The following is a 16,359-nucleotide window of genomic DNA, read 5'->3' as shown; positions in this document are numbered from 1 at the left end:
AGATGCATAGTTTGCAAATATTTTGGCAGAAAATTTTAGTTAGAGACTAAGATAAACAAGTGATATGGATGATGGAAAGATAATCACCCATCAGAAAGTAGAGTGACCCAAGTTCTTCTTACTCTGGCTACCTGTATGTAGCCTTGGACAAGTGACTTCACTTCTCTGGGACCCAGTTTCTCTACTGTGAAAAGAAAGACTCCTCTGGGAATAGCATATGTGTTTCTCTCTTATTGATTCTTGTGATCACTGGCAGGGCCATCCTAGAAGGTCATGTTGTAAAGAATTTTGAAGCCCTATACCTGCTCATTGGAAAGAATGCCATTATGAACATACCAGTGTCCATCATGAAGTCAGGAGAAAGGAAGTGGACTTTCAGTTCCTCTGGGTCAAAAACCATAGAATTACTTTCTTAACCCAGTGCAGGGGCTGGAAATCTGTAGAAATAAAATGAAAACACCTACTTACAATACTGTAACTGCTAATCTTTACAGCCACATAAAAATGTGTACATACATACTGGCAGCATGTCTCTATATACTCAGGTACACTTATTCTTCAACTTCAGTTCAAATTCTACCTCTTCTACTACACCAACTACATGCCATAACAATAAATAGCTAATATTTATATGGCACATACTATGCATCAGGTGCTCTTCTAAGCATTTTGCATATGTAATTCATTTAACTCTCATGACAGTCCCGTTAGGTAGATATCATTATCTTCATTCTACAGATGGAAAAGCTGAGGCACAGATTGTTTAAGTGACTTACTTAAGGTTACACAATTAGTAAAAGAGCTGAGATTTGAACTGAAGCAGTCAGCTGCAGAGGTGAAATGTTTAACCACTGGACAAAATAGCACCTTCTAAACAACCACATAAACCATCCCTATACCACACGTTTTTTCTGCATTCTGTCATTTGCTGATTTTGTGTGATTATAGGACACTGATCAATGTGGTAAGCACTTTGAGATTCAGATAGAACATTATATAGGATGTCCATAGATTCTGGTTTGCCCATCTAGTGCTTTTGGTTGGGGATGAGGAAATTCAGAGAAGACTTCCTACATGAAGCAATGCCTAAGAAACATCTTAGAGGATAAATAGCAATTAGCCACATTAAAATTAGCAATTAAAATCAGTTTATTCTCTAATATTAACATTCTCCCTTGCCAATTGGTTATATTACTCGGACCCCTAAATATATCTTTCAGTAAACAGAGTTAACCATGCCTCCCCAAAACTCAAAGAAAACTTCACATTATATGTAAGAATGAAGCTCAGTGCTGTTATAATTAGAGTAACTTGATTTTCATATGAAAGTCTTCATATATCACTTCTAAGTGATGTTCTTGTGTTGTTAGAAAAGCACAGAAAAATTTAATAAAATTCTTGATTAGGAAAGAAGAAAATAATTCAGGGCAAAAGAGTGAGATAAATAGTTCCTTCTCACAGTAAAGAGCTTCAGACTTTTCAATAAATCAAAGGTAATGATCCACTAACTTTATAAGGATGTGAAGAAAAAGATGCCACATCTTGGTGAGTTCCAGGCAAATTAAAACTGGCTCTACTTATACACTCTGTGACCTAATTTAGGGGGTGGTTAGGCCAGCAGGAAAGCACAGTGACCAGACAGAATAGAAAGGGACTATATTGGAATAGTATTTTTTATAATCTTGTCTTTTATTCAATAGTTAAATTTTCAAATTTATTGCAATGATGAATAATTATTTAAGTTAACCATGCTGGTGACTTTACATTATAGTCATGCAAAGATACTATCCTTGAAAGATATATTTATGTATAAGACCTGAAAACACAGAGACGCTCAGAAAACAAATGTCAAGGACATGACTGCTTCTCATTTCTACAAAGGTTGCACCAGAATGAGTCTGAGTTAATTAATTCTCATAATAAGATGCTCAAACCAAGCTCAAAAATCAGTCTGCTCTAAAGACAATCATATAGCCTGGAAATTTGAAGTTACCTGCCTCCCTCATGAGGGGCATGGAAGAAAGTGATAAAACTTATCAGAATTGTGAAAGCCTTACCCTTCTAAGAAACCAATTTAGAAGAAAAAGAAACAGATCAGAGACTATTTCAATGTATCAGACTAGGTTAAAAACAGAGATCCTGTAATCCCAGCTACTCAGGAGGCTGAGGCAGGAGAATTGCCTGAACTCAGGAGGCGGAGGTTGTGGTGAGCTGAGATCGCGCCATTGCACTCCAGCCTGGGTAACAAAAGCGAAATTCCGTCTCAAAAAAAAAAAAAAAAAAAAAAAAAAACAGAAACCCAGGCCTGGGCAAAAAGGAAAATGATCAGGAGCTTCAGAGAACAGAAATAGGGTGTCAAGACCAAGTGAGAAACTCCAAAGGCTGCACTGAGAATGTTGCCTGGAAACTCCATGGTGTCCACTCCAGATAAGGAGCAGTTGCAGATTCCAAATTCCTGGCTGCCCTTGGGGTTAGGGTGGAGGAGGCATTTGGACAACCTAACCCAGTTTCCCAGGTCCAATGCTAATACCAGCTCCACCACTTTCAGAGCACAGTCCTGGAACCATTCTGGACTTGGACAAGGTATATGTGTGAGTTGAAAGACTCAAGAGAATAGCAGAACAAGTTTCTATCTGAAGTCACCTTAATTTAAGTCAGTGTCCACAATTAGAATGGCCCAAAAAGTTATAGCAAACCCAGAATTCCCATTTATACACTTCTCTGTAAATGGCAATGTTTTGCATAAAGATGTTATGACCTTTCCTCTATTAATTTGTTTAGCAAACCCCCCCTTTTTTTACAGGACAAAGGTGAACTTGAGCACAACCCTATGTGAAGGATCGCAAGTTCCATAATAGTATACTTTCTTCCTTTTGCATATTTTCATACATGTGACATAATTTGCTTAATCTCAATAGTGATAAGAGGTCAGGGATTGTGTATTTTTGTTCGCTATTGAGTCCTCATCAACTGAAACACTGTCTGGTACCAAGTAGGCTCCCCACCAAAAATGTTTGCTGAAGAGCTAATACCCACTCAAAAAGTTGTGAGGACTAACTGAGAAATAAACATGAAATATCCATCATAGTGACTGGCAACTGAAATGAGTATTTGTTGAATTAAGTGAATGAGTGGAGAAGATTCTACTTCACACACTCTTGATGTCCCCTCCTGTTACCTTCCTATTTTTTTTTCATTATTATACTTTTCAAATGAGTACTCCATGCTTTCATTTTCTCTCTAGTCTCTCTACAATTCTTGGCCTTTCTACTCCACTGAAATGATCCCTCAAAATCCAAACTGGCCAACTCCCACTTCCTTGAAACTCTCTTCCATGTCTGTGGTTCCATGAATACAGATTCTGTTGCAACTTTTCCAACACTTTCTTCCTTTCTGTCAGTGACTTTTGACTATTCTCTTGGGGTGAGTCTCAGCAGGACTACCCCCTGAACTTTTGCCTTTCTTCTTCTACTAAAATTGAACTTAGCCATACAAGGTTTCCACTACCGTTTTGGCTGATGACTCCTAAGTTTTCATATCTTCTGTATTTGCCTGACCTGTAGTCCCATATTCCCAACACTGGGAAAATCTGTCCTCCATTGTGCTCTTAAAGCTTTTCATACTCCCTGCAATTCCAGCCTGAATGCAACCCTCCATACAGTGTCTGTTTCCTCCCAGGCTTGTTTAGGGTAAGATCCACATCATGGGATCTTGTCCTTAGAACTATTACTAAACCATTTTCATTTGAATCTCTTGCAACATCTCAAACTTCACACCAATATGATGTCCTTTCTCTGTCCATTTTCTTGCCTCCTGAATTTCTTACTATCAATGATACCACCATCTACCCACCTGAGCTTAAAATCAAGTCCTCTTTGACTCTTCTTCATTTCCCTCATATTCATCAAATCTTGAACATTTCCTATAATATTTCACATCATTTTCATTCTCTATCCTCACTGTCAACACACAAACTTAACAAGGCCACCAGTCCCATCTGGATGATAACAACAGCCTTCCCATTCTCAGATATGTAAAGACTTCCGTCTTTTTTTATCTGCTGCAGGTTTGTAGTCTAATATCCTTGCCCTGGCTTTCAGGAATCCACATAATCCAGTTTCCTCTCTTCCGACTACAAATTCAACCTCAAGTCAACATCCATGGCCCACTGCGTTCTTGCCATTGATCAAGCAAGTGGTGATTTGTTCCCTCCCTATCTGGAAGCCTCCCTATCTGGAATTCTACCTATGGAATTCTGCCCATGATTCAAGGCTGATCAAATAATTTCTTACACAGGAAACTCATTATGACAATTCTAGTCCTAAGAGTTTCTTTTACTTTCTTTTTTACATTATTTTGCAATAATTTTAGATTTGCCAAAAAGTTGCAAAAACTAGAGACTCCATATACCTTTCACCCAGCTTCTTCTAATATTTTTAATAACATATAGTATAACCATAGTACAAACCAGGAAATTAATATTGCTACAACACTCTTGGCTAAACTACAGCTCTTATTTGAATTTCTTCAGTTTTTCCCTGAATGTCCTTTTTCTCCTTAAGAATCAATTAGGGACCCCCATCACATTTGATTGTCTCCCTGGTCTGCTCCAATCTGTGACAGTTCTCATCCTTTCCTTGTCTTTCGTGACCTTGACACTTCTAATGAGTTCTCATCAGGTATTTTATAGACTGGCCCTCTATTTGAGTTTATCTAAAGTTTTCTCCTGAGTAAATAAAGGCTTTATGCCTTTTTGGAAAGATTACAGCAAAAAATGATATTGTTTCTTTCCCAGGGCCCACTATCAACAAGTATGTGATGTTGATATGTCCCAATACCAGTGATATTAACCATGACCACTTGGTTACTGTGGTGTTATTGGGTTTCTCCCTTGCAAATGTATTATTCTTCCCTTTATAAGGAATAAGTGCCTTGGGAGAGACATTTTGAAGCTATGCTGATATCCTATTTCTCCTCAAACTTTTGCCCACTAATTTTATCTGTCACTGGGTCTTGTCTATAACAGTTATTACTGTGGTATTTCCCCAATGATGGCTTTTTATTACCCTCATTTATTTTACATTTATTAATTGGAATTCTGTAAGGCTGTGCTTCTTAATATACTGGGATTTTGTTTTTATTTTTTATTTTTATGGATACATAGTACATATAAATATTTATGGGATACACAAGGTATTCTGACACAGGCATACAATGCATAACAATTAATCACATCAGGGCAAATGGGGTCTCTATCACCCCAACTATTTATTATTTCTTTGTGTTACAAAATTCCAATTTGCTCTTTTAGTTACTTTAAAATCTACAGTAAATTATTGTTGACTTTTGTCACCTTGTTGTGCCATCAAATACTATATTTTATTCATTCTATCTAGCCATATTTCTATACCCAGTAACCATCCCCACTTCTCTCCGTCTCCCACCCCCTACCCCTGTCCCACTACCCTTCCTGGCCTCTGATAACTACCATTCTACTCTCAATATATTATTGATTTTTGTTCCTCAGCAGATGTCTAGTTTGGGGAATACGGTCCTAGGCATCTGGGGATCCCTGTCCAGTCACAGCTCTGCTCTTAAACCAGCTTTTATCAACTCAAAAATATGCCTGTTTTATACTTCCAAGTCAAAGGAGGTAGGTTAAAGGATATCTGATGAAAAAAGGAGAGAGAGGAAGAAGAGAAACTAAAGAAGGGATGGAAGGAGGCAAAAAGAAGAAAAAATAACTGTTTTTTCTTAACTATCAGTTACTTTGAAAGCAAACAGTATTTTAAGGAGACACTACCCTTTCAATGGACACCCATGTTGAATTCCAAGGAAATATCCAGAAACAAACATACTTCTGGCACTTATGCCAACTAAATACTAAATGTATTACACCCCAGGGTAAGAGTTATGAGGACATTACATGCCATAGAACCACCATTATGGCTTTTTTCTCTTCTCTTTTATACTAAGTATATCCTAGAACAGGAAAAAGAGACCTCAAGCCCGAGTACAATTTAGGAGATGAGTAACATGGAAGGCTGACTTCAATCCGGCAGAGTCTGGACATCCACAGAAAGAATTTAATCTAAGCCTGTCTGCAAAATGGAGAAACATCTCCCTAGCCTGGGCACTGGAAAGATAGAAAACCACATAGACCACAGCATCCCATCCTTAATTTGGCTAACTTCCTTGCCAGCAGCAGACAGAACCCTAAAAGAGTTTGAAGGTAAGTCTGTGTTCACTTCCTTCAGCAGCAGTCTCCTCCCACCTCCAGTTTTACTGCCTCTGTGCCCCATGCAGGGAAGTAGAATACAGTACACAGCAATTCTCAAACTGGGAACTTCTCACTTACCCAGAGTTACGGTTGGGGTGGGGGTGGGGTACAATATCACAAACACCTTGAGACTATTTTAATTTTTTATTCTTACATGATTGATACTCTTTTGAAAAATAGGCATATTCTGGGTCAGTCTAAATTACCACCTAATACCCACAAAATGCAATCCCTGCATTTTGTACTGCTATTTTTAACCAGGTTATAACCAACTGATCCTATGAAGGAATAGCATTTCATTTCTATGTATTAAGGGACATAACTCAATGCATTTGAGCTTGCCTATCCTAATAGCTAAATGACAACATTCTGTGTCTGCTAATGTACTTGTAGTTTATTTTAACCAATTATATGACAAATCTTGAAATTTCCATTGATAGAATTACAAGACATTTTCTTGGACTGAAACTTCAGTTTTTAAAGTTACTAAATAAACCGAGGTTTACATATAGTGTCATAAAAATGACAGGGGGCAGTAATGTATATACCAACTGGAGCAGTTAATGAAGAAAAAATTGAGGTGGACCCAGAATGGAAACAAGGAACCAACATCCACTGGAAACCAAATGGCCTCATTTTATGCTATGCAAATAAAAGCTTACCAATAGTTCAAACAAGGAACAATTTGTAAGAGAACTGAGTCATCTTATACACACTAATTCAGATACAGTGATATGATCGTTAGAACCATTTGGGAAATGTGGATTTTTTTGTGTGTATCTATCTCTGTACTACTCAGATTGCAAAAATTCATTACCAGAACTTACAGTTGTAGAGATGCCTGAAAAATATTTTTGGTAAATGGTCCTTTAAAAATGTTTCATTTAAAAATGTACCTTTTGATAGGTCATAGGATAAAAGGAGAGCATATATTTATTGTTTAAAAGCAAAAAAAAAAAAAAACAATAATGACAAAAATGGACTATCATGCTCAAAATCAAAAGTCAGGAAGTAAACAAAATGTCTTCCTATTATTAAGTACAACCATTGGCAATTTTATTTAAATTACATTAAACTGCATGGCATTAACATTGACAATTTAATTTTTAATTTTTGAAATTGTGTTGTTTCTTAATTTAATCAGGCTTTATAGTTATGTATGACTATAAAGACACCAAGAAGTTTCATTCCTAAATATATAGATATGTTTAGATATATATCTCTACAGATATATATATATCTGTATAATTTAAGCCACAGTATATTGAAATAATTCAAATCACTCTGGGAGGAAGGGGTCCAAAATGAAAGAAAAAAAAGTACAAAGTAATAAGAAGTTAAAGAACATTATTGACAAAATGACCCTATTTACAGTGGATATCCAGCGGAAGCAGACCTTGGGCAAATCACTTTAACTTCTCTAAGCTTCAGTGTATCTTTTCTGTAAGAATAGTCATATATGTGCTAAGTTTGTAAATGCACAGGGGAAAAAGTATCTGGAATAAGCCGTATTCCACTGTAAATAATGATAACTTCTGAGAAAAAATGTGGTTTAAGGGACAGAGGTCAGAAGAACTAAATTTAACTTTTTACTCTATAATATCTGCAATGTTTGAATTTTATACAAGTATACTCATCTAATAGAGTAAAAAATAAAGTGGTTGCATAAATAAAAGGTCAGTAGATTACTCAAGTGTTGAAAAGATCATAGACTTTAGCTTCAGAAAACCTAGCACTAAACTTGATTCAGGTGATTCTTATGAGCTGTGAGACCTTGGGCAACTCAACTTCTTTAAGCCTCAGTTTTCCTTATCTGAAAAATATTAGTAATACTAGCTATGGGGATAATGTAAGGATTAAACAAAATTAAGTATGCAATTCAGACCCAGGGTGATCAGGCCTCCCCAGGGTTGCTAGCTTCAGGGTTCTGCATCATTCCTTGTTGATTTCCCTAGTCAGCAAGTGATTCTTTTCTTAAATGTTTCAAAGTACCCAGTTGGAGTGTAGCATCTGTTTCTTCCTAGACTCCCACATATTCACTGTTCCATAGTGTGGCTTCAGTGAGACGACCCAGCTCTACAGAGACAAATTCACTGTGGGAAAACTTCCAGTGGAAATTTCTGCAAATTTCAACAGATCAACCTCGTGCTTAGGCAACACAGGGAGAATCTTATGTTGTGCCATTTCAGTGGGATGGAAAAAATCCCTCTCCTGCTGGTCTGAAATTCCACCACTGTGATAACTACAGCTCATTCACTGGTGGTTATAAATGAAAGTTTTCTAATTACAGGTTGCAATTCCAAACTGCCCAGTCAGAATTTGTCTGCAAGGGTAAAGGATAAAATTTTTGAAAATATAATTTTCTTAATCCTTACTGTCAAGATTTTTTTCTGCATGTGAGTTGCTCATAAGCATTTCTCCTACAGTCAACAGGGGTCAGTAAGAATCAGCCTTCTGACCACAACAGTAGCTGTAGCATGGACCACTGCCCCTGCCTTTATTACTGCCTCTCACCCTACTCCAAAAATGCCACTTCCCTGTTCAAACACCTGTGGTGGATACCCATTTTATTTAATAATTACTGCTGTAGAACTTATCCTACTGGGTACTGGTCTAAGCAATTTATAAATATGAATTCAGTTAATCTTCACAATCCTCCCATGACATCCATTTTTTTAGGTAAGGAAATTGAGACACAGAGATATTAGGTAAATAACCCCAAGGTTACACAGCTAGTAAGTGGTAGGACTGACAGTGAAACCCAGATAGATAGTCTGGCTCCTAGTTTGTGCTTTTGATCACTCAATTCTGAAGTTTCATTGTCTAACAAATTAATGCAAACTTCTCACCAGACTTTGCATTTCTCCACAGTATAGCCCCAACTAACCTTTTCCAGGATTATCTCACGTTGCCATGACTTTACACCAGCTACTCAGTATCCATTCATCCAACAAAAAACAAAAACAAAACTACTGCATACCGTGTGAAGCCACGGCCTAATGAAAAAACAGACATTAAGAAAGAATTGGCAGCTCAAGTGGCCAAGGCAAGATGGGTGAAAGTCAGAGTGGAGGTTATGGTCCTGGAGTTTGCAGGAAGTATGACAAGGACAAGAAAAAGAAATACAAATCTCCTGTACTGTATCTCACACTCAGTGCCAGTTAAAATTACTGAAGTTAGAGAGAATTTAAGACTGTCTTTTCATGAAGGAAGAATTCACTAGAAATCAGAAACAAATGAAACCATTAGAAGAAATGCAAAAGGAGGAAAGATCAAAAGTGGATGATCTGAGGGGGGACCCTTTTAGCAGTAGGAATCTGTGGAGCCTCCTCACCTAACTTGAATATTATGAAGAGATGGGTATAAAGCCTCCTGCAGGAGTCATTCTCTATGGTCCACCTGGCACAGGTAAAACCTTGTTAGCCAAAGTGCTAGCAAACCAAACCTCAGCCACTTTCTTTGGAGTGGTTGGCTCTGAAATTATTCAGAACTACCTAGGTGATGGGCACAAACTCGTATGGAAATTGTTTCAAGTTGCTGAAGAACACGCACCATCCATTGTGTTTATTGATATTAATGCCCCTGGGACAAAAAGATATGACAAATTCTGGTGGTGAGAGAGCAATTCAGTGAACAATGTTGGAACTGTTGAACCAGTTGGATGGATTGGATTCTAGGGGAGATGTGAAAGTTATCATGGCTGCAAACCAAATAGAAATTTGGATCCAGCACTTAGCAGACCAGGCCACTTTGACAGGAAGATCAGGATCCCCCCTGCCTGATGAAAATACTAAGAAGAGCATCTTTCAGATTCATACAAGCAGGATGATGCTGGCCGATGATGTAACCCTGGATGACTTGATCATAGCTTAAGATGACCTCTCTGGTGCTGACATCAAGGCAATCTGCACAGAAGCTTGTCTGATGGCCTTAAGAGAGCCATAGAATCAAGGTAACAAATGAAGACTTCAAAAAATATAAAGAAAATGTTCTTTATAAAAAACAGAAAGGCACTTCCAAGGGTCTCTACCTTTAGTGAACCACAGCTGCCTTCAAGAAAATGAATGGGAGATTTTTCAACCTCTGAATGGGAAAAGGCTGGGGAGTTGCCCAGAGGAATCCCTATTCCAGTTGATTTTTATTAGCAAAACAACCTGTGTGTTTTTTGGAGTAAAATGTGTAAATGCCTCACTGAGGGGCCTTCATCTCTTGGTCACTGTGCAGCACTCTGCTTCCCAATAAAGCATGCTCTTTCACCAAAAAAAAAAAAAAGAAAAGAAAATCCCATAACATTAATACGGATGAATTATAGCAGGTTTCAATAATGGAATGATATACAGCAGTGAAAATTAACAAACCACAACCATAGCCAACAGCATGGCCCTGCCAGCTAACACTGAGGCAGCAAATGCTGGGCTGGGAGCAGCAATATCTGCTATGGGCAAGGGCAGTGAGGCAATGTCCTAGAGCACATGGCCTGCAAAGGGAAGGTGCTGCCTTGGTGATCCAAAGCACTTCCAGCCTCTCAAGCACAATGTCCATGTGGCTTTTCTTGTTGCCCTTCCTTGCTTGTTGCCTTTCCAAGAAGCCAGTTGCAGTACTTGCTACCTTAAATGCTTGTCCATTCCTCCTGAAGAAAAAAATCAACAGGATAACTTGGTCCATCTTAGAACTTAAAAAAAAGAGAAAAGCCTAAGGTAGTGAAGGAAGTAAACATTCAAATCTTATGTCTTACAACCCATGACAGACATTGGCAATCTAAAACCTGTCCTGCCTGCAGAACACATAGTCCTGCAGTATGGTTTATATAATAAACCTAAAGACTGATGGGATATAATGAGAGTCCACCACTACTGAAAAAGAGTAATAACAGTGATGAGTTAGGATCAAATGCCTTTGTGTGCTGCAATATATTATTACAATATATTTCCATTTTTCATGTATCCAAAAATTCCTTTAAAAGTTGGTCCAGATGATTGCTACTGGACCACCTTTTAAAGGTGGTCCAGTAGCATATAAATAAATAGATATTAAATAGATATAAACAATTATTTATATTGTTTTCTTGCTCTACTACTATTTATATTTGATATTTAGTATAGGCAAATCATTGTTTACATAGAAATTGTTAAGATAATTAAAGCTTCTTCTAACAATAAAATCAATATTTCTGATTTTAATTAAGTAAAATCTAAGTGTTTAAAATCCAAAACTATTTTTGAATATGAATATTTTCAATAAAATCTACATATTAAAATTTTTTTCTACTACCCAAAGCAATCTGCAGATTTCATACAATCACTATCAAAATACCAATGTCATTTTTCTCAGAAATAGAAAAAGCAGTCCTAAAATTCATGTGGAACCACAAAAGAGCCTGAATAGTCAAAGCAATCCTGAGCAAAAAAGACAAGGCTAAAGGCACCACACTATCTGACTTCAAAATATATTACAAGGTTAGAGTAACCCAAATAGCATAGTATTGGTATAAAAATAGGCACATAGACCAATGGAACAGAATAGACAACCCAGAAATAAATACACATATTCACAGCCAACTGATCTTTGACAAAGCCATGAACAACATACATTGAGGAAAGAATGATCCCTTCAATAAATGGTGCTAGGAAAATAAGATAAGCATATGAAGAAGAATGAAACTGGACCCCTATCTCTCACCATGTACAAAATAATTAACTTAGAATGGATTAAACACTTAAATATAAGATGCCAAACTATAAACTTCATAGAAGAAAACAAAGAGAAACTGTTCAAGATGCTGGCCTAGGCAAAGACTTTATAGCTAAGACTCCAAAAGCACAGACAATGAAAACAAAAATAGATAAATTGGACTTTATTAAATTGGAAAGCTTCTGCATAGCAAAGGAAGTAGTAAACAGAGTGATGAAACAACCTATAGAATGGGAGAAAATATTTGCAAACCATCATCTGACAGGGGACTGATATGCAAAATACACAAGTGTAATAAAAATGGACCAAGATGTTCCATGATCCCAGAACAATGGGAAAGTCACATTTCTTGTGAAGAGTATCTTAGAAATTAATATGTGTATAAGACAAAGATTTACAGCAGTCACTTGCCTGTTTTACTCACTTATCCCCTTGTGGACTTTAGGTTTAAGATCTCTAGCTTAGTTTTTATATCTACAATTTCATCCTTTAGTACAGATCACCCCTGAGGCTTAAATAAAATACTTCCTACCTCAAGAGACAGTCTTATTTTCTTTTTCTTTTCTTTTTTTTTTTTTTCAGTGAAACTCTGAGCTTTTTATGGTGGCAGCATGCCTAGAACCAGGTCTATGCCAAAATGTTTATTTACATTTCCTTATTTGTCAGCTTTATTTTATTTATTTTTTTTTTCTAGCCATGTAACCCAGTTCTGACCAATAAGATGTAGACAGAACACTCTGCTGGCTTGAGGAATTTTAATTTCCCTGTAGAAGGAACATATAGTTGGTTTGGGCCTTGATCATTCCCGCTTCTTCTTGCTTTGAAGTGGACAAATTATCTGGCTATCTCCTCACAAGTACAAAATGGAATTTTGTACTTGTGAGGAGACAGCCACAAAGATAAAAGCCAGCTTATGAAGGACTGGCTGGACTCTTGGGTGCAATTGTGTAGCTTAACCAATTGCCAGTAATTGCCTAGGTTTGGTAATATGAGAAAAGTAAACTATTCATGTTTAAATGATAGTTGGTCAGCTTTTCTGTTACCTGCAGCCAAACACATTCTTGATTTGTTTTTCTTCCCTTCTCTTTCTCTGAAGAACCACCATGATAGTTGATATTCTGTACACATACCCTGAAAACTGGAGGGCCTTCAAAGCCCTCATCACTGCTCAGTATAGCAGGGCTCAGGTCTGCATACCCTCTGTACCATTACCACTTCCACTTTGGCCAAACCAACCACAACCCTAAATTTCTCTGCAAATTCCTGCTGGCAAGATTCCAGCATTTGATGGTGACAGTGGAGTCCGTATGTTTAAGGGTAATGTCATTACCTACTATGTGAGCAATAAGGAGCTGCAGGAAAGTACTCCAGAAGCAGAACCCCAGGTGGTGCAGTGGGTGAGCTCTGCTGATAGCAACATAGTACCCTTAGCCAGTACTTGGTTATCCCTACCTTTGGCATCATGCACCACAACAAACAGGCCACTAAAATGCCCATCAATGATAGACTGGACAAAGAAAATGTGGCACATATATACCATGGAATACTACGCAGCCATTAAAAAACGATGAGTTCATGTCCTTTGTAGGGACTTGGATGAATCTGGAAACCATCATTCTCAGCAAACTGACACAAGAACAGAAAACCAAACACCGCATGTTCTCACTCATAGGCGGGTGTTGAACAATAAGAACACGGGGAGTCAGGGAGAGGAGCAGCATACACTGGGGGCAGTTGGTGGAGGCTAGGGGAGAGACAGCAGGGGTATGGGAAGGGTGGGGAGGGAAAACAGGGGGAGAAATGCAGAATATAGTATGCACCTATGCAACAACCCTGCATGACCTGCACATGTACCCCTGAACCTAAAGTAAAACAAAATAAAATAAAAAAGAATGCAAAAGAGGACTTGAGGTGAATTCTGGATGCTCACTTGAAGATGAAGCCTTTTCTGGAGGGTGAATGAGTAACTGGCTGACATCACAGTTGTCTGGACCTTGTTGCAGCTCTATAAGCAGGTGCTGGGGCCTTCTTTCCACCAAGCCTTTATGAATATCAGCTGCTGTCTCCTTACTTGCATTAACCAACCCCAGTTCCGAGTTGTCTTGGAAGAAGTGAAACTGTGTGAGAAGGTGGCCCAGTTTGATGCTAAAAATTCTGCAGAGAGCCAGACTAAAAAGGACACCCATGGAAGGGAAAAGGTTCATGAAAAGAGAAGCAGAAGCCTCAAGCTGAGCACAAAGAGGAAAAACAACATGACTTCCCTTGCTCCTGAGGAGGAGATGGATGAATATGAGCAGGCACCAGCTGCTGAGCCCAAGGCCAAGTACCTCTTTGCTCAGCTGCCGTGTTGAATGAATTTATACCCAGGTGCTCCAGTGAGAACACACTGTGTCACTGCCATATTTTTGGAAGCACTCTGCTAAGGATGGCTGGTCCCAGTGGTACTCTGAGTATCACTTAAGAGCTCACTCAGACCTTCAAAAGTTGTGGCCTCATAACTGAAATGTTCCAGTGACTGGATAAGCTGAGGAAGAACACCTTTGCCCATGTCATCTTCTTAGGAACCAACAAAAGTAGCTCCATTTCTGGAATCTTGGTCTTCAGTGGCCAGGTGACTCAGTGCCTTTCGCCTGAGTCTGGATTGGCAGGTGGACTAAGAATTATACACATGGCGGAAACTGGATTCTGGAAGTGAGAAGACCCAGATGCAGGTTCAAGAGTACTTTTCCTGGGATAGGGCCTTCCAGTCTGTGGGCAAAGCTTTTAATCAGAGCAAAATCTTCACATGAACATCTCTTGTCATCAACCAACGGGTGGTCGTTTAAAAAAAACCAACATTGAAAAAAAAAGAAATGTTTCAATATCTTATCAATTCTACAATAAAGCAAACAGCTGTGCAATCATATTGATAGATGGCAACTCAGCCTCCACGTCTGGAGAAAACAGTGGAGTTGGGAAAGGGACAATCATGACCTGGCTCTGTCCCAAGTGAGCAGCTTCTATTCAGTCCTATTGATAGTTGCTATGCTGGAAAGTTATCTGATTTTTTAAGAGAAATCGGAAACATGGATTTTTACATGAAATCTCACAATTCAATATTAATAATGAATTTGGAATTTTCAGACTTCCCAAATGGCCTCACAAAAGCTAAAAGTGTTTTTGGTCTCTGTGAGCAGGTGTCAAGGAAAAGAACTCCTACCACAGGCCAAGCCCAGCAACAGCCTCTAAGTTTCCTTTCCCAGTGCAGATGCCTGACTTTTCTGTGGGCATGTTCCTTTTCCACTTCACAATATCTAGATAGTCTCATCAACCTTGACAAACAAATAAGTGTTAAATGAGGGCACTTTTCACTCCAAAACTCGAGTTCATTTCTAAGGGCAAACTTCACTGTAGGAATTTCCAGTTTTTTACTAAAAACTAAATAATCTTTGTCATTAAAATTTATACTATTAAGATTAAAAAACAAACCCAGATATTTCTGGTTACCATAAAAAGCAAATACTGACTCACTTGATGGTGAAATGACTGCTTTGTTAATTCTTTCAGTAGTTTGTTTTCATCTAGAAAGTGCTGTTTATAATACCAATGGTTCGTTTTCAGTTCAGGAAAATGCCGAACTACTTTACTTTCTCAAATTTTCCAAAGTATAACTTTAATAAAGTTCTGCCTTCTCATCACGTATTTTGATTTTCCTTTTCTTTCCTACTGTTTTCTGTCTTCCCGTTTCACTCTAACCTTCAGCCTTTTCGTAAGCCTGTAGCAAAACAAAGAGTAATTTGAAAATGGGTATGCTCCTTACTTCACAAAATAATATTCCTATGGATTTATGTTACTGTAACTAGCCAAGGCAATTGACAATTTCCCTGGACAACTGAGATTCTCTAATCTCAAATCTAATACTCTTTTTCTCTCATAGTGATAGAAGTGTACCTTCTGGACTCTGTTGCCTGACCTTGGTACCTGCGTCTGACCTCTGCCTTTCTCATAACTGGGCCACTATGTAGCTGTCTTGCCAGGTTTATAATGTCTTTCTACTCTGAGAAATCCTTTGGATTTGCTATGTCCTTTTGTCTTTCTCCTAAATAGCAAAACAACCAATAAATAACTAAAATGAATTTTTTCAACATGATTCTTCTCACTGCATAATATTCATCAGTGCCAAGTCATCTCAGCAACTCTAGCCATGTAAACGTATCTGTTTATAGTTTATAAATCTTCAGTCTGCTCTTTGAGTAATCTCTATTTGCCTTTTCTAAGCATAATACATAATACCTTTGCCTGTTTATCTAATAGTTGTTACTCTTTTGATGTTTCTTTTCTTTTTTTTTTTTTTTTTTTTTTGAGGTCCTTGTCCTTTATTGGGCAAGGGGTGAAGAAAGCAGACAAAC

The 16,359-nt window shown here is 37.9% G+C and overlaps 1 protein-coding gene and 2 pseudogenes across 4 annotated transcripts in view; 2 read left to right on the top strand and 1 right to left on the bottom strand.

The window, feature by feature from the left end:
* NMD3 (NMD3 ribosome export adaptor) overlaps positions 1–16,359 on the bottom strand; it is a 115,716-nt gene that overhangs the window by 7,463 nt on the left and 91,894 nt on the right. For 2 of the 4 annotated variants that reach the window (XM_074405595.1, XM_074405596.1), the window contains exon 17: positions 337–437. In XM_074405595.1, coding sequence (XP_074261696.1) covers positions 376–437 — 62 coding nt within the window. In that variant the 3' untranslated portion in view covers positions 337–375. Of the gene's footprint in view, positions 1–336; positions 438–16,359 lie in introns of those variants that run through there. The other 2 variants (XR_012519160.1, XR_012519161.1) reach the window with 1 other exon arrangement.
* Positions 9,637–10,342, top strand: LOC101041816 (26S proteasome regulatory subunit 4 pseudogene; annotated as a pseudogene).
* Positions 13,069–14,760, top strand: LOC101042138 (elongation factor 1-gamma-like; annotated as a pseudogene).

Source organism: Saimiri boliviensis, chromosome 9 (assembly GCF_048565385.1).
Source record: "Saimiri boliviensis isolate mSaiBol1 chromosome 9, mSaiBol1.pri, whole genome shotgun sequence".
Classification (NCBI taxonomy): domain Eukaryota; kingdom Metazoa; phylum Chordata; class Mammalia; order Primates; family Cebidae; genus Saimiri; species Saimiri boliviensis.
The sequence above is the reverse complement of the archived record's forward strand: the minus strand, read 5'-3'. Positions and strand labels throughout refer to the sequence as shown.